At 54.0% G+C, this 20,396-nt stretch overlaps 3 protein-coding genes across 7 annotated transcripts; 1 reads left to right on the top strand and 2 right to left on the bottom strand.

Annotated features, from left to right (window-relative positions):
- The first annotated feature begins 194 nt into the window (after positions 1 to 194).
- On the top strand, positions 195 to 1,557 carry PFDN6 (prefoldin subunit 6). 4 transcript variants are annotated; one of them, XM_055571740.1, is made up of 5 exons: positions 195 to 347; positions 494 to 572; positions 815 to 885; positions 967 to 1,091; positions 1,327 to 1,557. In XM_055571740.1, the coding sequence occupies exons 2-5, from the start codon at positions 509 to 511 to the stop codon at positions 1,454 to 1,456; spliced, it is 390 nt and encodes a 129-aa protein (XP_055427715.1). In that variant the 5' UTR covers positions 195 to 347; positions 494 to 508; the 3' UTR covers positions 1,457 to 1,557. The 4 variants fall into 4 exon arrangements, with proteins under 4 accessions (XP_055427715.1, XP_055427716.1, XP_055427718.1 ...); XM_055571741.1 differs by having other exon boundaries at positions 205 to 347; positions 429 to 572; XM_055571743.1 differs by having other exon boundaries at positions 239 to 287.
- An 801-nt stretch (positions 1,558 to 2,358) lies between these two features.
- On the bottom strand, positions 2,359 to 9,558 carry RGL2 (ral guanine nucleotide dissociation stimulator like 2). Of its 2 annotated transcripts, XM_055571698.1 has the most exons (18): positions 9,419 to 9,558; positions 9,019 to 9,218; positions 7,653 to 7,736; positions 7,217 to 7,395; positions 7,036 to 7,086; positions 6,650 to 6,947; positions 6,128 to 6,379; positions 5,938 to 6,041; positions 5,761 to 5,845; positions 5,614 to 5,682; positions 5,377 to 5,451; positions 4,807 to 4,839; positions 4,566 to 4,687; positions 4,375 to 4,470; positions 4,181 to 4,292; positions 3,783 to 4,073; positions 3,144 to 3,258; positions 2,359 to 3,023 (listed from the first exon to the last, which is right to left on the bottom strand). In XM_055571698.1, exons 2-18 carry the CDS (start codon positions 9,175 to 9,177, stop codon positions 2,809 to 2,811), a joined length of 2,340 nt encoding a protein of 779 aa, XP_055427673.1. In that variant the 5' UTR covers positions 9,178 to 9,218; positions 9,419 to 9,558; the 3' UTR covers positions 2,359 to 2,808. The 2 variants fall into 2 exon arrangements, with proteins under 2 accessions (XP_055427673.1, XP_055427674.1); XM_055571699.1 differs by lacking the exon at positions 4,375 to 4,470.
- Positions 9,559 to 10,624: 1,066 nt separating this feature from the next.
- Positions 10,625 to 20,312, bottom strand: TAPBP (TAP binding protein). Its single transcript, XM_055571725.1, has 8 exons — positions 20,132 to 20,312; positions 19,836 to 20,006; positions 19,342 to 19,602; positions 13,123 to 13,518; positions 12,390 to 12,731; positions 12,209 to 12,298; positions 12,041 to 12,075; positions 10,625 to 11,349 (listed from the first exon to the last, which is right to left on the bottom strand). The coding sequence occupies exons 1-8, from the start codon at positions 20,166 to 20,168 to the stop codon at positions 11,338 to 11,340; spliced, it is 1,344 nt and encodes a 447-aa protein (XP_055427700.1). The 5' UTR covers positions 20,169 to 20,312; the 3' UTR covers positions 10,625 to 11,337.
- Between the last annotated feature and the right edge of the window lie 84 nt (positions 20,313 to 20,396).

Genomic DNA, 20,396 nt, shown 5'->3' with positions numbered 1-20,396 from the left:
TCCCCACTGAGGGGCGGGACCAAGGCCCCCAGTGAGGCAACTTATGCCCAAGTGATGAAAGACGGGCACTCCGAGGCCAAGACCCAAGCAACCGTGCAGTTTCTTTTCCCATCTCGGTTTCTCCATCTTGCCTTAAATCCTTCCGCGTCTGGTCTTTTTAGCAGAACGCCACACATTGACCATGTTAGAACTACATTTCCCGGCGTGCGTCAGATAACAGCTTCCGGTGCCGTCTTTCCCCAGCATTCTCTATTTACTTCCGGGTTCATCAATACTGAAGTGAGAGCGTGAGTCGGGGAGCGGTTCGGTTGAAGAGTTCGGGGTTCTGCCACTCCCTGAGGCCGGGGGTGAGTCGATATCCCGGACGAGGAGAGACTGCAGTGGGTGCCCCGAGGGGCTGCCTCTCAAGAGGGCTGTCACCTCCGCAGGCCAGAAAGGGGAGCCCGGGTACCTTCCAGAGCGAGACCCATCGCCCCTCTCCCGCTACCCGCAGGCTTTCGTCCCCGCCATGGCTGAGCTAATCCAGAAGAAGCTGCAGGGGGAAGTGGAGAAATATCAACAGCTGCAGAAGGGTAAGGGAGCAGGGTAGGGGTGACCTCGCGGCAATTCCCTCACAACCCAAGTCTACACCCGAATAATGCATTCTGTCCCACCCCCGGCCCCAGCCTGCGGCTCCTTCCCCTTCTCTGTATTCTTCGCATTCCCTGTCCCGCCTGCCCATCCTTGGCTGCTTCCTCAGCTCCACGTTCTCACCAGGATTGTGGTGATCGGGTGGCACATGAGATGTCTCTAAACAAACCTTTTCATCCGCCAGACTTGAGTAAATCCATGTCAGGGAGGCAGAAACTAGAGGCACAACTAACAGAAAATAATATCGTGAAGGAGGTGAGAGACTGAGATTTGTGGGGCGAGGAGGGACCTATCCTGGAAGTGATTCTGATCATGTTTTTCCCACTCCTCCATCAGGAACTGGCCTTGCTGGATGGATCCAACGTGGTGTTTAAACTTCTGGGGCCCGTGTTGGTCAAACAGGAGCTTGGGGAAGCTCGGGCCACAGTGGGAAAAAGGCTGGACTACATCACAGCTGAGATGTGAGTCTTCCTTCCACCCCACTGTGATGTACCTGATCCGTTGGGATAAAGGTGTTGAGAAACCTTTGTAGAGGCATTCTCCAGAGTAGCCCCCATTTGAGCAGGTCCTTCAACTCCTTCCCTTTTCTTCATACTCCCCTTAGAGCTCAAGTTTCTGACCAATCTCCTTGTCTTCAGCACCCTCAAGAGTAAGTCTCACTAATTTCTCCTTATTTGCTTTTTTGCCTTTCCTCAGTAAGCGATATGAATCCCAGCTCCGAGACCTAGAGCAGCAGTCAGAACAACAGAGGGAGACCCTTGCTCAGCTGCAGCAGGAGTTTCAGCGGGCGCAGGCGGCAAAGGCAGGAGCTCCTGGGAAAGCCTGACCCTGTCCTGGGGGGTGGGGGAGGGGAAGGAATGAGGCAGCTCTAGGGTCTATACTGTAGCTAATAAAATGTGAAAATACCTGGCGTGTTCTGACCAGCCACTTCTGTTGTATTGTCTCCATCCTTTCCTCTTGTCCCTTCCCCCTCACCCCTACATCGCCTGCATTACTCTCTCAGATCCAAAATTCTTGCACTGGAATTTCTGTGTGGCAGAGTGACCCTTCTTTCTTGAGACTAAAATCCAAAATGTCTCAAACCTAATTCTTGTCTGTATATGCAAGCCTTAACTCTCTCTTCTCTTGATTGGAAGCAACCAAGAAAAGGGCATTGACAGTGAGACAATTTGGGGGAAAAGTTAAGTTTAATTGAAAAACTCAAGATTCTCTAACCTACAACCCCAGAATGGAACATGGTAATCCTCTTTTGCTGATTTCTTGTCATCTTCAAAATAGCCCTGGCATCTTAGTTCTTTTTAGTCTCTTTTCTTCCTAGACTTTGTTTAAATGTAGCTTAAATTGATTTCAGATCCCAGCACATAATGCATTGTGATATTCTAAGACCTCCAAGTTTGTACATTGTCCATGAAGTGGTTCTTCCATTTTTTTTGTCCTAAAATTGTCTTAGGAATTCAGAGCCAAGGGTGTTTTTCATACTGATCGCTTTAATTGGGTACTTGACGTGGGTGTGTAACAACTGAGGAGAAAAATGTAAGAGCCAATAAAGGGACCAGGGGTGAAGAGGTTGCTGGGGAGGAATAAACCATTCTGAGGAAACTGTTCCCACCAAGCCCCTGCATCCAGCTTTCGCGGATAGATTCGGCTGGGCCCCTCTTTCCCATGGGTCTGCCTCCGGCCAGCTCCGCAGCCCCGGCAGCTAGCCCACAGACTGAGGACAGGCGGCGATCAGGTAGTGTCTGGTTTATTAGTGTTGTCGCAGCGACAGGAACCTCCCGAGTAGGAAGAGGAGGCTCCTGCGAGAAACCGTCTCTTGCCATTCCCTGCCCCTGGGATTCAGAGCCTCTAGGCTTTTCCTCTCCTCCTCCTTCCAGGCCTTTCCTTGGCCCTTGGCATGCTAGGATGTGTCCAGGAATCAAAAACAGATCTTTTCCCCAGCACTAGCTGTGTGCTGCATTCATGGCAGGTGAGAAGCTATACACAGGTATCCAGCTTAGGCACCAAGATTACCAGTTTCACAGGGCTGAGTCTTGGCTATCTGGTAAACCAGTGGCGCTTCACTGCCCCAAGGTGGGTGGCCACCCTTCTGGATATTCTCCCTATGTGGCAACTGCCACCATTCAGGATGGCCATTTGGAATGGCCATCATGAATTCTATGAACCAACAAGGCTTCCTCCTCAGAAGAGTGCCCGGGCAATCTTCCTCCCTGTGGCCTTGATCCTGGGAAAGGAACCCCCTCCTCCCTCGCTTGGGGGAGTTCCCGAGGCAGAAGGGCCACTGGCGAGGCCCACTGTAGCACTGGAGGGCCGCCGCCGCCGCTGCCGCAGGAGGAAATCGTGTGAGGCTCCGTCCATAGCGTAGAAGACGTTAGCTGAGGTGGGGATGGTCAGCTCTGAAGGTTCAGAAAAAGGTGTCAAGCACAGTCATTCCCACACAACCCCTGGGTGTGGCAGCATTCCCACCAGCGGGCGCCACTCTCCTCCCGAGTCTGCCTTCCCTCCCAGCCCCTGACCTCGCTCCCCTGGGAGCAGCTGCACCAGCTCGTACTCCGAAGCTACCGCAGAATCACGATTGTTTTTCTTAAGGACACGACTGATGACACTTGGAGCCTTGTCCTGACTTGTCACCTGGCAGGACAGCAGACCAAAAGAGCAATTAATTGCAATGATGACCTTGGCCTTGCGTCATTCCAACCCTAGCCAGTGATCCCACCCAGAGAAGGCTGCTGCTGCTGCTTAGTTGCCAAGTCGTGTCCAACTCTTTGCGACCCCGTGGACTGTACCCTGTCAGGCTCCTCTGTCCATGGGATTCTCCAGGCAAGAATACTGGAGTGGGTTGCCATGTCCACAGAGAAGACTGCCCTTGTCCAGACTTTTGAGTTATCAGGGAAACCCAACATGGTGGCCCCCTGTACCCCATGGGCCAGCCCACATGGTTGCTGGGCTGTTCCCTCTGGGGAAACCACTGTTGGTTCTGAGAATCTCAGAGGACACCCAAAGTTCAGAGTGCAGCAGCTAATACAAAGTAACTTTGAAAATAAAACATGGCTGCTAAAACCAAAGGTCAATTAAAACTAAAATCATCCTCCCCTTTGGCTGTTGACACCTAAGACATCATCTCCACCCCCAACGTCCTGACCCACAGCTCTCACCAAGATGCTCTTATAGACACTGCCGTCTTCCCCCAGCTCCATCTGGACTCGGATGATTCGGCAATCAGAGGTCCCTGGCCCAGGCGCCCCTCCCCCACATCCAGGCCCCTTGGAGGCCCCTTCTGCACCCCCACTGAGCGGGGAACCACAGGAGGCTGAGCGGCGGTGACCTCGAGAAGGCCGCGGGGAGGAAGTTGGGGGAGAGAGGTGGCTGGGGTCAGCTGGGCTCTGCAGGGCTGGGGTGCTTTCCAGGGCAGAGTCCAGAGATGAGACAGACGGCCACTTCATGTGCTGGGGACCAACAACACAGAACTGGCATGAAGGCAGGAAAGCCAAGGGAGAAAGATTCACAAAGTCAGGGTCTGTGTAGAGATCAGAGGCTCAGGAGCGGAGCTCACCTGGGCCAGCCGGGTCAGCAGTGGGGCGGGGGTTCCAGGCACCTCCTCTGCTCCCACACTGGGCCGATCCCAGGAGACGAGGGGGGTGGGACCCCCAACAGAACCCAGCACCCTGGAGTGACAGGAGATTGGGAGGGTCAGAAGAAGAAGGACAAGTCCCCAAGAGACTGCCCTCCAACCACTGACTCCCTCACTCTGTCCACTGCGAGATGACCAGTGTTGGCCGAAGCACCCGCGGGGCAGGTGGGTCACCGCTCCCAGGCGTCTCCACCTCACAGGACACGCGATGGCTGGGGAGGGGGCAATGGGCAGAAGTCAGGACAGGACACACTGACCCCCACATTCAGCCTGTGCCCTGGAGTCCCAACGGCACCCAGCCAGTCACCTCTGCGCCTCTGTCAGTGGCCGGAGCCCTTGTAGCCACCGCTGGATATCGGGGTCAGGTCGGAGGTCATAGCCACGACATTCGTTCTGGAGCCGCCGCAGCTCAGAAAGGACAGCAAACTCCTAGGAAGGAGCCCACAGACTGCAGCAGGCCCAATCCAGGGAGCTCTGACTTCGCCCTCCTCTCCCCCTCCTGGGATGGGGCTACAGATGGCTGGCATATGGCCAAGCACTCTCCTCACCTTCCTCCGCTTGTCAAAATTGATGTATCCATTCTGCAAGGGGAAGGGGGTGGGGTGAGGGTCCCAACCCTGCCACAGAGAGCATATCCCCTTTTCCCACACTGGCCTCTGTGACTCCTCTGGCCCCCTGCTCCTCCCCCCTCTTACCCATCACACCCTCAGCCCACTACCTTGCCCTTTATATTGAACATCACAGGTAGAAACTGTGGCCAATTTACGGAGAAGAAAACTAGAGATCAGAAAAGGAACTTGCCCAAGATCCCAGCTTTGGTTTATTTATCAAACGTTGTGTACATATGCTTGCACCTCAGGCGTGCTCTGAGCACTCGCCACACATTAATTCATTCAACCCTCATAAGAAAGACTTGATGTAGATACTGTCACTAGTCTCCCACTTACAGATCACTGAGGCACAAGAAGGTTAAGCAGATTTGCCAAAATAACAGAGTCCTGGCCCTTACTGCTTCTGCCTTGCAGCCCCCTCTGGAAAGAGGTGGCCTGTCTGACCCTGAGGTCTTTTCATTCCATCACCATAATGCGCGCGCACACACACACACACACACTACTGACCTCCAGCTCATCCTTAGAGGCTGCGTCCAACATTACGAGGTCTTTTAAGAAGGTGCCAAGGTATGGGACCACACCCTGAGGTCAGAAGTCAGAGAGTCAGTCACCCCTGCCACTAATCCCAGGGATCCCCCTCCCTCTGCACTTTCCTAACCCATTGCCCCAGAACAAGTTTAATTCTCCTCCCCCTGCTGTGCCCCCTTCCCAACCCTAGCGCTTCCACCCCCAGTGGTCACTCACCCCACCCCGGGAGGCAGACCTCGGGGACTTCTTGGAATTTGGCTCCAAAGAGGACTGCAGCTTCACCTCCTGACGGTGACAGAACAAGGTGACATGGGGGATGGGGGTGGAGGGAGATGGCAGGAATGCCAGGGAATGGGGCCTCACCTGCAGGAGGAGCTCCCGGCTCTGGGAATAGTTATCCTCCTCAGAGAAAATCTGGCAGAGGCTGGAGAAGACTCTGAGGCTGTCCCTGGAGGGTGGGGGGCAGCGGCCTTGAGGAGGGGCCTAGCTCAGCTCCCGACTCCGAGCCCTGACTCCCCTCCAGGGCCCTGTCCTCCCCACCTGGTTGCTTCCCCCCAGGCTGCCCGAAGCCTGTGGATGGGGCTGGATTGCAGGGCTGATACCACAGCATACACTGAAGAGAAATTTCGGAGCAGACGGCACTCCTGTGGGGTCACAGATAGAGATCACAGCTTTCGGACGGACCTCTTTCCACACCTTGATCCCCAACAGAGCCAAGCCTCTCTCGTACCTCTGCCACGCGGATCCACTTCTCCAAGAGCCGGGCCCTCTGGGGAGGACGAAGTGGCCGTACGGTCACCTCTCCAAGCCCTTCTCCAGTTGAGGTAGCCCCCAGGACAGAGCTGACCACTGCCCCTGCCACTTTGTTGAACTGTGTGACAGTCGCCCGGACAGATGGGCACAGGTGAGAATGTCCTGGCCTGTCTCTGTGACCCCACAGGCCCCCCAGGCACTGAGAGGGGACCAGATTGAGAAACAGCTCCTGCAGGGCAGAGGTAAGAGGTTAAAGTTCATAGTCAAGTGAGGTCAGCCTTCCAATGTCAGGGGTGTGAGGATCTCATGTGGCCAAGGAACCAGAGGGGCATAGGGTTTGAAGGGCAACAATCAAGGGGAAATGGGGAAAGGTCAAAACTGGGTGGACAGAGGAGGCTGGGAGCTGGACCAGGAAGGACTGGAAGCCAGGTAAGGATGTGGAGTTAGGGACAGGTTAGTAGGGGGGCAGGGGTCATGGGGTCAGAGGTCAGGGTCTCACCGCATCTAGCAGGGTCAGCTGTTCGGCCAAGTGGTCAGCGAGGTACACCAGGACATCCGTGGGGTCAGCAGGGGGATCGCCGGGGAGGGCCAAGGGCTTAGGAAGTTCAAGGGTCTGGGGGTCCACCCGGGACCGGAGGTTGCGGATGAGGTCAGCGCCGCCCCCCACAATACCCTCCCCTGCTGCATACCCTGTCCGAAGAAAGAAGCTCTCAAGCCGGTCAAGCTGACCCTTGACCTCAGAGCCAAAATCCTCAGGGTGAGAGGCCAGCCAGGTTGACAGTACAGAGATGGCTACCCTGGGAGAAGGGGAATTCACCGGGGATTAGGTGTCAGGCTGCTGCTTGGCCGGAGAAAACCGTGAAGTCAGAATCAGGGGTCACTTACCCTTTTGTCCTCTCTAGCTCATCAGCAGGATGAGATTCAAGAGCTTCCAGCCTGGGGAAGGGAAGAGATTCTATGTGTCCATGTTTTCCAAAACCCTAGCGGTTTTGACTATTTGGGTGGGATGTTCTGGCTTTAGAAAGTCAAGACATGTCAATGACCCTCGGTCCTTTAGTAGCCTGACCTGTCAACCATAAGCCCTAGCAGGGCAGGCGTGGAGGTGAAAGCCCGGTGAGTGGCCAGGAAGGCTGCTGTGAAGGTCATGTCAGCCCCTGATGTACGGGCGTCCAGCAGGTGTCTGACCAGGGCCTCCAGGGTGCCAGCTCGGAGTTTCCGGGAGGAACGCAGAGGAGGCCTTGGGGCCTGGGGGAGACAGAGCACCAGCCACTGACCCTTTTTTCAACTCTCCCCCGCTAGATCTCTGGGAGAAATCCCAGACCTAGGAGATGATTCAGCCTCATTGTATTAGGATTCAGAGAGGGCAAATGACTCGAACTAAGTCACACAGCTGAGTCCAGTCTCCAAACCTCCAACCTAGTATTCTGGCCAGAAAGTCAGTGGGAGGAAGGGGAACTGGGAGGTGGTAGGTCAGAGGTGAGACATCAAAGTTATAATCTCACCAAGGAATCAAGAGGCTGATACTGGCGACTTGTGACTGTAAAGGTAGCACCATCCTCCTCCTCCTCCCAGACAGACACGGGGGCCTGGAGGAGCAAGAAGGGGAGGTCAGATGGTTCCACACCCCACCCCACTGCTCAAGCCTCACCCCCAAGCCCTGCTCCTCCCTGTGCCCCTCACCTGTTGCGGAGGGGGACAGTACCAGCGAGTACGAGGGGTTGGGGGGGCTGGTGACCCCAGGTCTTCCCCACTGGGGCCCAGACAGCCCCCCCCAAGCCGCCTCAAGGCCCGGTGAAGTCTAAGGGGTTGCAGTGGGGAGTTGGATGGAATGCAGGAACCCTGAGCCTGGTGACTGCTGCAGCCCCTTCCCCCCAGAGCTGAACCCTTGAACAGCCAAGAATCAAGGTGCAAAGGTAGGAGGAGGGGGAAGCAAGAGAGGCAGAAAGCCTGAGGCAGCGATCTAGAGAAGCTGAAACCTCAGTCACAGGCACAACCGCATGCTCCGCCCTCCCCCGCAGGAACTAGCCAAGCCCAAAGAGTAAGTCCCCTTAGCCCCCTTTCTCCGGGTCCCTCCTCAGCTCTGGAGACCCCCCTCGGGGCGGCGGCGCCGATCCCAATACAGGAAGGAGAAAGGGAAGTGGGGATGGTGTGTGTGTTGGGGGGCGGGGGGTGGTTTAGACTCACAGAGTCATGTGACCCCGGCCGCTCCCCCAACCGATCCCGAAAAACCAGCCCTGCTAGTCACCCAGTCAGTCCTCACCCAGACTCTGGACAAGAGTGTCCAAAACCTCGGGGCCCCAAATCCAACTTTCGGCCCCTCTTAAGGCCCGAATCCTACTCCTGCCACTAGCCCCGGAGAGAAGCAGGTGACCACCAGCCACTCGGCCCGGGACCGCCCTCGACGGTCCGAGAGCCTCGGCTCCCCACCTCCGCCCAGCCCCAGGCGGCGGAGCGGGGAGGGGTCACGAAATAGAAGGGTTCCCTCCCCAATCCCGGAGTCGGAGGAGCGGGTTACTGTGGAAACAAACCCCTCCCCGCCAAACAGACACCCGGAGGGAGACAGGGACCTAGACTCCACGCCCGGAGGGAAACAGGGACCTAGACTCCACGCCCGGAGGGACGGGCCACTCGAGCACGGGCGGAGAGGGCTAGGGACCCGCAGGCCAGCCAGCCACACGCGTCGTGCGCGAACGGGGCAGGCTCCTGAGTGTCTGTGCCGCACAGAACCTCGGAAACGCCGGGGCTCCCCGCTGGGGGACACGGGCCGACTCCGGCGAGAGGCGCAGCAAGGGCTGAGGCAGGAAGCGACGCAGGGACACAGACTCGCAGCGGGGAGAGTCTCCGGGACACATGCCGCCCGCGCCTCACCTCGTCGTCGTCGTCGTCGTCTTCCTCCTCCTGCCCCCCGCCCCCGCCCCGGCCACTGGGGCCCCCACCCTCTTCGGGGTCTCGACTCCGGAAGCTGCTCAGCACGACTCCCCCGGGGGGGCTCGTGTCCCACAGCAGCCGCAGGGGCCGCGGGAGCATGGCCGGCTGAAGGAGTCAGCGGGGTCGGGCCATGGGGGCGCCTGAGGAGAGACAGGAGCGGGGAGGGGGCTGTCAGGGGGGCTCGGGGCCCCAGAAGGTGGGCTCCAGGTAGTCGCCGGGAAGCCCCGCGGGGAGGTGGGGCGGGGGGCAACGCTGCAGGGGCACACGGGGCCTGGCGTTGTGTGGACCGGGGGTCAGGAGCACGGGCTCGGGCGGGGTTACGGGGGGCTCTGGCTCTGACCTGCTCAGGACGGGTGGGGGCAGCGCGGCTCCCGAGTTGCCGTTCCCGTCGGTCTCCGGCCCCCGATCACGTCCCCGGACCGAGCCCGTCCCGGCTTTTCCGCACCCCCTTGTACGCCCCCCCCCCTCGCCCCGCCAGACTCCCGGGCCCTCCCGCCCTTTCCGCTCCCCCCCGACGTCCGCCCGCCCCGAGAGCAGGAGCCAAAAGGGAAGGAAGTGAGGACAGGAGCCACGGCCGCGGACTTAGAGGAGCGCTGGACGCTTGGGGGCTGGGACCCAGGAGCCCGGGTCTCCAGCCCGACAGTGCTCGGGGAGCCTGGAGCCCACGTTGCTCTGCGCTGAGTGGGGACAGGGATTCCTGTTTCCAGCCCCCGGGGAAGGGCGAGAGCCGAATCTAACATTCCGCTCCTCGCACACCGCGAGGCTAAAACTCCCGCGGGGAGCGTGTCAGGGGGGACGGACCCAGTTTCTCCGGGCCGCGGGGGCTCCACTCGGCCCCAACCCACGCGAGTAGCGGGCCAAAATCCGCTCCGGGTTTTCGGGGGAGCCCGGGGCTCCTCACCCGCTCGGGAGTGGGCGGGGCAGGAAGCCGCCACTTCCGGTCCCAGAGAGGGCGCCGGGGGTTGTTTCCGGCGCCGAGGCCGGCCTCTCCGCTGCCCTGGTCCCCCGCGAGTGCCCGCGGCCTGAGGGCACGGTGTCGGCCGTGGGTGGCGCCCAGCTTCAGTCCCTTCCAAAGGGGCGTTGGGTGCCGCCAAGGCGTTAGAGGCAGGCCGTGGGAAGGAACCACGGGGGAGTGGAAGTGTCTCAGCGCCTGGAAAGAGGGTCCCTGAGGTAGAACTGAGACGTCCCCTTTGAAAACACTGCAACGAGTTTATTCCCACACGATTAGACCCGCACCCTGCGTCCGTCGGGCCGACCGACCTGGCCCTCGAAGGTCCCCCTCAGCCGAGCCGCTGCTTCCTTCTTCCAGTAGTTCATTTGATTCAACACATTTTTTAATCTTTCGGACGAAAAAAAGGCTAACTTCTTAAATTGAGCGCCCTCCAGTGGGCCCTGTGCAGGCGCGGGAGACACCGCAGGGAAAGGACAGGGTCGTCCCAGCCTTCGAGGAGCCAACAGTCCGGGCAGGGAGGCAGGCTTTTAACAACGACTCGCACAATCACTTAAATACAACCGTGGTGAACCGCACCCGAGGGACACGCGGCGGTCTGAGGGGGCGAGGCTGACCTGGTCCGTAGCCCAGGCAGAGACAACAACGCTCTGGGACCCAGAGGGAGTGGGAGGCCATGGAGAAAAGGATCAGCTTTAGGTGTAATGAGCATCGGGAGGAGGGCGGCAGAGCGCTAAGCGGAGCAGTGGCTGGAGGGCAGGGATGCACTGAGTCAGGGCAGGAAAGAATGGATTTGGCCTCTAGAGCACCGGTTCCTGTCCCAGATGTCCCTGAGACTATTTCAAGGGCTACGTGAGGTTTAGCCTATTTTCATAGCAATCCTAAACTTTTACTTGCCTTTTCACTCTCGGTCACTAAAGAACCTACACTGGCGTTTTCCTGAAGCTACATGACATGTACTGACATCGTCCCCACAGCTAATGGAACGTGTGCTTGTGTCTTCCCGTGTGTTAAATTGTTCTCAGTTTTGAGAACAGTACAGTAAATATCTGTGGCTTATAATCTACATAAGTGAAAGCTTTATAGAGTCCTTAATAATTTTTAAGAGATCCTGAGACCAAAAATTTTGAGAACCGCTGCTCTAGAGTCCTAAGGAGGTGAATGCCTTGTGTCTTTTCAGGAAGCATTCCAGTGGCTCAGTGGAGAGAGACTGGAGGGAGCAGGAACAGAGGGCATACAATTTGGGGAGTTATTACAGTAGCTTAGACCGGAGAGGATGGTGGCTTCCCCAGGATGGTGCTGAGTTAGTTTCACTCTGTTTTCTGGAAGAGAAATAAAAAGGTGAGGAATTCAGGGTATTAGAAAGCAGGGTGAAGTGCTCATGGTCAGTCCAGAGACAGGTGAGTGTCATGGGCACAGAGGTGGCAGCAGAAAGAGGCTAACGCTTTCTGTGTATTTTAAGCCTGGCAGATGCAGCACCAAGTGCTTCTGCTCCTGCATCTTTCAAAGGAGATGCCATATCTCCTTAAATCCTTCCAACAGTCCTCTGAGGCTCTGCTGACCAGTACAGTAGCCACCACTCACTTGTGTCTGTTGAGCATTTGAAATATGGCTAGTCCATACTGAGGTTTAAAAAAAAAACACTGTTTTTGAAGACTCAGGATGGAGAAAACACTATAATTTCTTATACTGATGACATGTTGCCATGCCAACATTTTGGATATATTAGATATCTTTTACCTTTTTAATGCAGTCCCTAGACTATGCATTTAAATTTACATATGTGCCTTGTGTTATATTTCTATAGGATATCACTGCCTAAGTCATTTTTTCCTTCCTTACACCCAAGTTAACAGGTGTAGCCTGTTTGAGGTGGCGGGATTTAATGCAGGTCTGTGTGAATTCCAAGGCTGGATTCTGCCCACCAGGCCAGCAGCCGCCCTCTTGGGTGAGGAGTTGGGGAAAGGGGATAAAATGAGAAGGGAAAAATAAAGGAAAGTGGAGTGTTGTTACCTTTTCCATTGAATTCTGTGTGGTCAGGTAGGCAGCTGTGGAGAGAGATTGAGAAGAGATGGGATGGGGGAGCAGTAGGGCAAAGGGATGAGTGTCAGACTTCTTTGGGAGGAGGCAGATAATGTCTTGCCTCTCAAGGGTCCCAGTTTGGGTGGGGCTCACACTCACCAGCCCAGCCCAGTGCCTTGAGGAGCCCAAGGAGGAGAAAGGCAGACAGGAAGAGACCAATGCCGTCCTCCAGAGAGGGCCCAGAGAGACCTGGCAGGCAGAAGGGGCAAGAGAGTGAGTCTGAAATTCCCAGGCACACCTCCCCAGCGCCACCCCATTTCTCCATCCTCCAGACTCTTACCAGCCACCTGCAGGGTGACCTCAGCGCTGCGCCCCAGGGTGGACAGGCTGGGGTGGTGGACTCGGCAGGCATAGCGGGCCCCATGCTGCTCACTGGTGACCGGGGGCGGCTGCAGGTGTGCGGAGAGGCTCAAAGAGCCATCTGAGTGATGTCTCAGGGCCGAGAGCCACCTCTGGCCCTCAGCCTTCTGAAAGCGACCCTCTGGGCCACCCCGAAGCTCCCACTCCACCTCCAGCCCATGGGAGGGGTAGAAGTGGGACACGAGGCAGAGCAGCTCTGGGGGTGCCTCCCCAGGAGCAGCCCATACAAGAGGCTCTGGTTTCAGGGCCACCTTGGGGGGTTCTAGGGAGAGAGGAAGAAAGGAGCATGGGGAATTGATCTACACAGCCCTCCCTCAGAGGCCCTCTGTGTGCCCTTCGGCTCCCCGTACTGAGAGGGTTTAGGGGTTTCCTCCCAGGTTGGGGAGCCCACCATCTCCCCATTGGTGTTTCGCAGGAATCTCCATGCCATGTCCCCAGCCTCAGGGACCCCTTCTTCAGATTCGGGAACCTCCATCCCAAAGCCCTTTAGATCCCTAGGAACCCTTTACCCATTGCCCCTCTGACTCCCAGGGACCCCAGTCTATCTCCCCGTATTCACCCAGCACCCTTTTCTCCACTATCCTCCCATCATGGAGTCCCTACAATCCTAGTGACCATCGTCTACCCATGAGAATCGCCATATCCTCACTCACTCTGTACAGCAAGCTCCAGGGTGATCTGCCCTTGCAGGTATGGCAGGTGAACAGTAGCCAGATAGGTACCCTCCTGGGAGGGCCGAACTGCAGGCAGCCAGAAGGTCCCATTTCCGGTCCATGGCCCCCAGGGCTCATCGTCATCCCAAGCAGCAAATGCCACTGCCCCCTCTTGGGCAGCTGGCACCTGCCCATTCAGTCCAGGAGTCACAGCTAGCAGCAGGTGCCCCTTACCCAGGTGCTGGCGTCGCCACTCCAGCCCAAAGGGAGGGGGACCTGGGGCCAGAGAAGGAGCCTTGGGGGTGAGGGGCACGTAGGCAAAGCTCAAGTCCAGCAAGGCATCTTGTCCCATTGGGATGCGAGGGGTGGGGGTGTGAGTGAAGACAGTTAGGACAGCTGGGAACAGTGGGGAGAGAAGGGTCGGGAAGAGAAGAGAAAGAGAAAAAATAGAGAATTGGGTTATGGGGAGGAGTTAACTCTTACCCACCCCTCCAAGGACACTTCCTTGGACACTCACCATCTCCCAGCCCTCCCTGCAAATCCCCTTTGTCCTGGGGCTGTGGGACCCACTGTAACTCAGAGTGAGCAGAGGGGTCTTGAGGTGAATAAGGGCAGCCTTTAAAGGCTGCTCGGAACACACAGCCCATTCTGCACCAGCCCTGGGGACGGAGGGATCTGAGGGTCCTTGTGACACAGCCTGAACCAGCCCACCAGTCTCCACACCCACACTTGAAGAGCCAGGCCTTTCTTGGTTTGCTGGTGAAGACAGTGATGACTCATGACTGTCAATCCCCTGGTGCTACACAGAGTATTTACTGACTCTGGAAGGTTCTGGTTCTAGACTAAAGCTGAACACAGACCTCTGGGCTCTGCTGAGGCAAGTACAGGCTGGTTAAGTGCCTGGAGCCTGATTGCCCTGATCAGTCCCAACTCAGCAGCTGTTATATGGCCTTGGGCCGTTAGTTTACTCTTCAGTGTCCCGTTCTCCTAAATAAGGATGATGATGATGCTAGCACTCATCCCAAGGAGTTGGAGCAGTGAAGGTTCAGTCAGTTCGTATCTGCTACTGATCTGGACAACAAAGACACCTATATATAAAAGCTGCTTAGAATAGTGCCTGGAACACAGTACATCTACAAAAGTGTTTGCTGTGATTACAGCCAGTCATCTGCCAGACAAACATAACATGTCCCAACTGAACAGCATCTCTAGAACATCCCCTGGCCCAGCTCCAGTGCCGGTCTTCCCTGCCTTAAATGATCACCACCAGCCCCTAGGCACTAAAGGAAAACATTTGCAATCCCTAAGATTCCTTCTAATTCATTCATTTGACTAATATTGATTGAGCACCTAGGATGTTCAAAGTTGATGAGAGTGAACAGGACAGGCAGCCCCCTGCCCTCAAACTGTGCAGTCTGATAAGAAAGACAGATTGCCAAACATAACACGCTGTGTGCCATCCCCACCAGGCCCTAATTCTGTCTCCCAGTTAGATGTTACATTTGTTTCCGACTCAAGTGTTCATCCAGAGAAGGCAATGGCACCCCACTCCAGTACTTGCCTGGAAAATCCCATGGATGGAGGAACCTGGTGGGCTGCAGTCCATGGGGTCACTAAGAGTCGGACACGACTGAGCGACTTCACTTTCACTTTTCACTTTCATGCATTGGAGAAGGACATGGCAACCCACTCCAGTGTTTTTGTCTAGAGAATCCCAGGGACGGGGGAGCCTGGTGGGCTGCCGTCTGTGGGGTCACACAGAGTCAGACACGACTGAAGCGACTTAGCAGCAGCAGCAAGTGCTGCTACTGCTACATTTGGGCAGTTACAGCAGCCTCCTCTCAGATCTCGCTCTCCTTCATTTCATCCTCACACTATAACCAAATAACATGGCTGCAAGTCTGACCCGGGCACTTGCCTGTTTAAAAATCCCAGTTACCTAGGAACCTAGCAACTAAAAGCAGAGGCTGGCGCTAGAGGGCCCAGGTTCAATCCCTAGCCTTGCTTCTTACAAGTTGTGTGTCCCTGGACAAGTTACCTAACTGCTCTGTCTCATATTTCTTCATCTGTGACATGGGTATAACATCAGTACCTAGTTCTTACGGTTGTTCAGAGGAATAAATACAATTATGCCTATAAAGTGCTTAGAACAGGAGCTGGTGTCTAGAAAATGCTTAGCTGGTACTACTTTCATTACTGTCATCATCATGGTGAAGGATTTGCAGGGTATCTTGGAAAAATGACTTTATCTCTATTTTCCCATTAGTCCAATGACTGATCCTTGCCTACCTTTTGTAGGAATCATGTAAAATAACAGGCTTTTGGAAAAATGGCACCCACATACCTACACATACACACGAAACTTCTGATGATTCACTATCACTTATAAACCCCAGCTTTCAAGGAACTGGGTAATCTAGCCCCCAACCTACCTTTCCGGACTTCTCTTGTACCCTAAGAACCAGCCACGGAGAAGCCCTTTCTATGACCAGTAGAAAATCTGTTGTCATTGGGCTTTTCTTAGCTTTGTTCAACTGCCAGAAATGTCTGGGTCTTCCAAGTGGAAGTAATTTTTTTTTTCCTCTTGTGATTATTTTTGTTTTTTGGCTGTGCCATTTGGCTTGCAGAATCTTAGTTCTACAACCAGAGATGGAACCAGAGCCCTTGGCAGTGAAAGCGTAGCAGAGTTCTAACCACTAGACCACCAGGGAATTCCCTACTTTTATGTAACTTTTAATCCTAGCTTCTAAGGCCTACAAACTTCGCTGAACCTCATAGGACTATTTTTGTTCAAGAGAGTAAAAAAAGTAAGTAATTTCATTTAGTTTATTTAAATCCAGAAACACACTTTTGAATTGTATGAATAAATCTGTAGAATTAATAAGCAAATCTTAAGCTAAGAGTGCTCTTTAATATGGGTAATTGAAGCAATTTTAGACCTGCATTCCACAACCTGGACTCTGTAAAAATATACATGTAAACATAACAGGGCCAAAACCTGTTGGTAAGGAAATTTCTACTGTTTCACAGTTTGTATTATATAGGTCTATGCTTTTCTGTTAAAAGTGAATGATAACAACTATTATAGGGTATTACTGAAAAAAATTAAACCCAAATCTAATCAAACCTCTAGCTCTAACTATCAATGTATAGGAAACATGGAGGGAAAAGGAACACAGGAAATGACAGGATGAGCAAACAATTGGTCAAATATAGAATAAGGGAACATCTACAGAACAAATGACAAGCCAATAGCATTTAAAGGGATGGGGCAATTACAATAAGACAGACTCGAGAGATAAAACTGCTATGGACTGGATGTTTGCGGCTCTGCCTTCCCCAACCCCCAATTCATATGTTGAAGCCCTAACCTGCAATGTGACTGGAGACAGGGAGTTGGAGTTAGTGATACAAGTCAATGAGGTCATAGGTAAGCCCTAATCTGATGGAGCTGGTGCCCTTATAAGAAGAGGAAGAAATAGCAAAGCTCTCTCCCTCTTCCCTCCCTCTGAGGACACAGCCAGAAGGCAGCTGTCTGTGACCACAAGGGGAGAGTTCTCAGCAGACATCAGCCATGCTAGCACACTGATCTTGAACTTCTAGCCTCCAGAACTGTGAGAAAATATATTCCTGTTGTTTAAGCCCCCCAGTCTACGATATTTTGTAATGGTAGCCCAAGCAGATTCAACAACCAAAGAGAAAATATAGACATCTTTTTGATCCTGATTCAAATAAATCAATTGTAAAATAGGATCACTGACACAACTGGGAAAAATTTAGTATGGGCCAGAAATTAAATCATATTAAGGAATTATTATTTGTTTTGTTAGGTATAATGCTATTGTGTGTAGGGGGGGTGTTAAAGTCCTTATGTAATAGAGATGTTTACTGAAGTACTTATAAGCAAAATAATATGAGACATACTTAAAAACACTTCCAGAAAAGAATAGAAGATTGGAGGAAGATAGGTATAACAATTTGGTAGGGCTTCTCTGGTGATCCAGTGGTTAAGAATCCTCTTTACAATGCAGGGAGCACAGGTTCAATCCCTGGTCCAGGAAAATCCCACATGCCTTGGATTAACTAAACCCATGTGCCGTAACTACTACTGAGTCTGCACTGTAGAGCCTGTGCTCTGCAACAAGAGAAACGGCCACAATGAGAAGCCCTCACACTGCAGCCGAAGAAAGCCCACACCCAGCAATGAAGACCCAGCACAGCCAAAAATAATAAATAAGATGTTATTCCCATTTAAAAATTTGGTAAATGTAATAACTATACAAGTAGGTATACAGTGTATGACAGGTTCATTTTGCTCTCCTAGTGTATCACTGAAACTTTCTATAATAATTTTAAAAGAATGATGAGAAATACTATACACACAAAGTATATTAAGAAAGTATATTTGTCAACAAACATTTTAGAGTATTTAACAACTTACTTGGTAAGAAATAAAGTATAAATAAATCCATACTAGCAAAACTGTTGATCTGTGACCCTGGAAAGAGTCTATTTTTAATTTTACATTAAAAAAAAAAAAAAACACCTTTCATTTTCTTAAATCCCTAATCAAGCAAGAATGTTTGAAAAGGAAGACTGAGCACAGCAACTAGTTTTCACCCCCGGTGGTGGGTGAGCTGCAATAACGTTCTCACCTGGTCATGCCCTTGGCTCCCTATCCGCACTTCTTTTAGGGCTCAAGTCACTTTCTACTCTAAAATTATCTCATGACAAATCTGATGAGAACGTTTCTGAGAGTAGACTCTACATCTAATCACCTCTGTGACCCTTAAAAGTGTTTAAGGCCACCCCAGAGATTCTGATTTAATTCACCTGGAGTGAAATTTTTAAGGATTCTTATTTGCAGACCGAACTGAGAACTACAGGGCCCTAATTTATTCTTGGTGATAATAAACATTTATTAAATCAGTGAATAAATTAACAAAGTGTCTCCCTTGATTGTCACAACAACAGGAAGGCAGATGGGAAATACCATCCACATTTTACAGCTAGAAAAGCAGATTCAGAGAAAAAGGGACATTCTTACCCTACCTCGTGAAACCAACAGCCTTGGAAATACTCCTGTCCACTAGAGACAACTGCCGTCCCCACAAGCAACAGTTTGCCTCTGTCCCTGCCCTGGGCAATGTCTGGGGACAAAGAATGGAGGTGGAAGCAGAGGTGAGGATTGTGTAGTGGGTGCTGAGTCCCCTGGGTGATTCTCGAATGTCAGGGAGAAGGTACTGGGGAAGGCAGGGTGTAGGGCTCAGTAGGGGTTGACCGGCAGGTCAGGCTGTATGCTTTCCATAAAATCACACAATGTTTAAGAATTGCCAAGGACTCTGTTCCCATCACCCTCCAGAGAAGAGCTCCAAGAAACCCAAATCCAGGTCGCATCTTCCCCACTTTTGCTTTATCCACCCACTCCCAAGACCAAGACCCGAAAAGTGCCCAACCTCTGGGCCTCCAACCGGGTTACACAATGCGGCAAGTGGTCCGTCCTTGCAGCCGGAACCACCAGATCCCCCGCCGCTTCCCTTCCATGCACTCAAGCCCATCATTCAGAGATCACAGAGTCAACGCATCATCACGAGCCATAAGAGGAGGCTGTCAGGAGAGGTTAACGCGCTTAAGCGCAAGAGCCTGTGCTTTGCTGATTGTTGCAGCGCCGGATGTGGGAACGGGTGGGGCGTGAAGGCAGTTTTTGTTTTTTTTTTTTTTAAACAGGGTGAACAGCAAAGGTGGGAGCGCCTAGCAAGATCTCAGAGGAAAGGAGCAAAAGTTCCTGCTTTTGAGACCCTCCCAAGCCCCTCGCCTAGAGAGTTGCTTAAGGTCTGCTGCTGCTGCTAAGTCGCTTCAGTCGTGTTCGACTCTGTGCGACCCCATAGACGGCAGCCCACCAGGCTCCTCTGTTCACAGGATTCTCTAGGCAAGAATACTGGAGTGGGTTGCCATTTCTTTCTCCATTCTTGAGGTCAGGTGTCCGGAACCCCCACCCCTCCCCAAAACCCCGCCCCAAACCGCATTTTATTTTAGATTAGGTTGATACTAGATGAAGCGGTAAAGACATTTTAACTTTAACTGAACTGCCTTGATTTACAAATAAAGAAACGGAGACCCGACTGGGGAAGTGACTCGCTCAAGTCCGCAGAGCGAGTTAACGGCTGATTTGGACCCTTACAATCTACCCAGTAATCTCCCATTCCCCTCTGTAGCTACCTGTTGCCATGGTGATGAGAGCAGGCTCCGGCTGAGGCTCCGACTGTGGTCGAAGGAGGCTGGAGAGGCTGAGGTACGGGCTAGACATGCTGACCATGAGCCAAGTCCCGTCTAGGGCCCGCGGGCAACTCTGCTCCGGGGTCAAGCCGCTGAGCCATTTGGCCGAGGCTGGGAGCGGGACGTAGAGGCTCATCTCGCAGCGTGGCGCGGGGGCGTCCCGGGGATACTGCCTGAAGGCGGCCTGAAGGGCGCCCGCGGGGTCTGTGAACGCAGAGAGAAGAGCTGCAGGCGTCGAGTCTCCGCCAGGAAAGAAGAGGGGAGGGCAGAGTCCAGGGACTTTCAAAGGTGCAGACTAGCTGGTCGTGAGAGACTGAGAGGGCGAATCGTTTCACTTTACAGCTGGGGGAAACTGAGGCCCGAGGTCACTGAGACTCAAAGGGCTGGGGGGGTTCGGGGGAGGCAACAGAGTTGGGAGCGAGTCCGGGATGACTCACCGTGAACTTTGAGGTAGCGCTCTGGCGCGAGGTCCGGTCGAGGAGGTGGGCTCTCCGCGCCCTGGCGCAGCAGCAGGGCAGCGGGTTTCTTGGCCAACTTGCCCCCGCCCGCATCCTCCACGAACCAGCACTCAATCACCGCGGGTCTGGCCGAGACAGCGGTCGCCAAGCCTGGGGAGAGGGGCGCGAGTGAAGGCCCGGCCCCAACTTCAGGTGACCCGACCTCCCCCATCCCCGGACGTGGCGGGGCTCACCTCCCACCGTTCCCTGTGCAAGGAATCACGGGGGTCGCTCACCCAAAGCCACAGCGAGGAGCAGGGACAGGCGCTTCATGGCGCTCGGATTTCTCAGCTCCGAAGCAGCCTCTTCCTCCTTTCACTTTCACTTTCCTCCAAAGGCCAGCAGGTGGGGCGGAGGAAATCCCCTCTCAGGCTAGGGGAAATTTTGTGGGAGGCAGGTTCTCTCCCCGCCTTCCCCCCTCCCCTGCGCCGGGCAGGGGTTCCGGAACATCCTCTCCAGTTGGGGAGTTCCGGTCTGGGGACCTCAGCCCCGCCCAGGCCT

This window comes from Bubalus kerabau, chromosome 3 (genome assembly GCF_029407905.1).
Source record: "Bubalus kerabau isolate K-KA32 ecotype Philippines breed swamp buffalo chromosome 3, PCC_UOA_SB_1v2, whole genome shotgun sequence".
Lineage (NCBI taxonomy): Eukaryota > Metazoa > Chordata > Mammalia > Artiodactyla > Bovidae > Bubalus > Bubalus kerabau.
Note: the sequence above shows the minus strand (reverse complement) of the source record. Positions and strands in the feature narration are given on the sequence as shown.

What these genes read in the sequence shown, in the direction of transcription:
- PFDN6 (XM_055571740.1), top strand. Translation starts at nt 509, where the DNA reads ATGGCTGAGCTAATCCAGAAGAAGCTGCAGGGGGAAGTGGAGAAATAT. An exon ending in ATATCAACAGCTGCAGAAGG is followed by an intron (nt 573 to 814) that starts GTAAGGGAGCAG and finishes TTCATCCGCCAG; the next exon opens with ACTTGAGTAAATCCATGTCA. An exon ending in AAAATAATATCGTGAAGGAG is followed by an intron (nt 886 to 966) that starts GTGAGAGACTGA and finishes CTCCTCCATCAG; the next exon opens with GAACTGGCCTTGCTGGATGG.
- RGL2 (XM_055571698.1), bottom strand. Translation starts at nt 9,177, where the DNA reads ATGCTCCCGCGGCCCCTGCGGCTGCTGTGGGACACGAGCCCCCCCGGG. An exon ending in GCCTGGGGGGAAGCAACCAG is followed by an intron (nt 5,846 to 5,937) that starts GTGGGGAGGACA and finishes CCCACCCTCCAG; the next exon opens with GGACAGCCTCAGAGTCTTCT. An exon ending in CCTCTAAGGATGAGCTGGAG is followed by an intron (nt 4,840 to 5,376) that starts GTCAGTAGTGTG and finishes TTCCCCTTGCAG; the next exon opens with AATGGATACATCAATTTTGA.
- TAPBP (XM_055571725.1), bottom strand. Translation starts at nt 20,168, where the DNA reads ATGAAGCGCCTGTCCCTGCTCCTCGCTGTGGCTTTGG. An exon ending in GCTCCTCGCTGTGGCTTTGG is followed by an intron (nt 20,007 to 20,131) that starts GTGAGCGACCCC and finishes CCCTCTCCCCAG; the next exon opens with GCTTGGCGACCGCTGTCTCG. An exon ending in CCTGGAGCTTGCTGTACAGA is followed by an intron (nt 12,732 to 13,122) that starts GTGAGTGAGGAT and finishes CTCTCTCCCTAG; the next exon opens with AACCCCCCAAGGTGGCCCTG.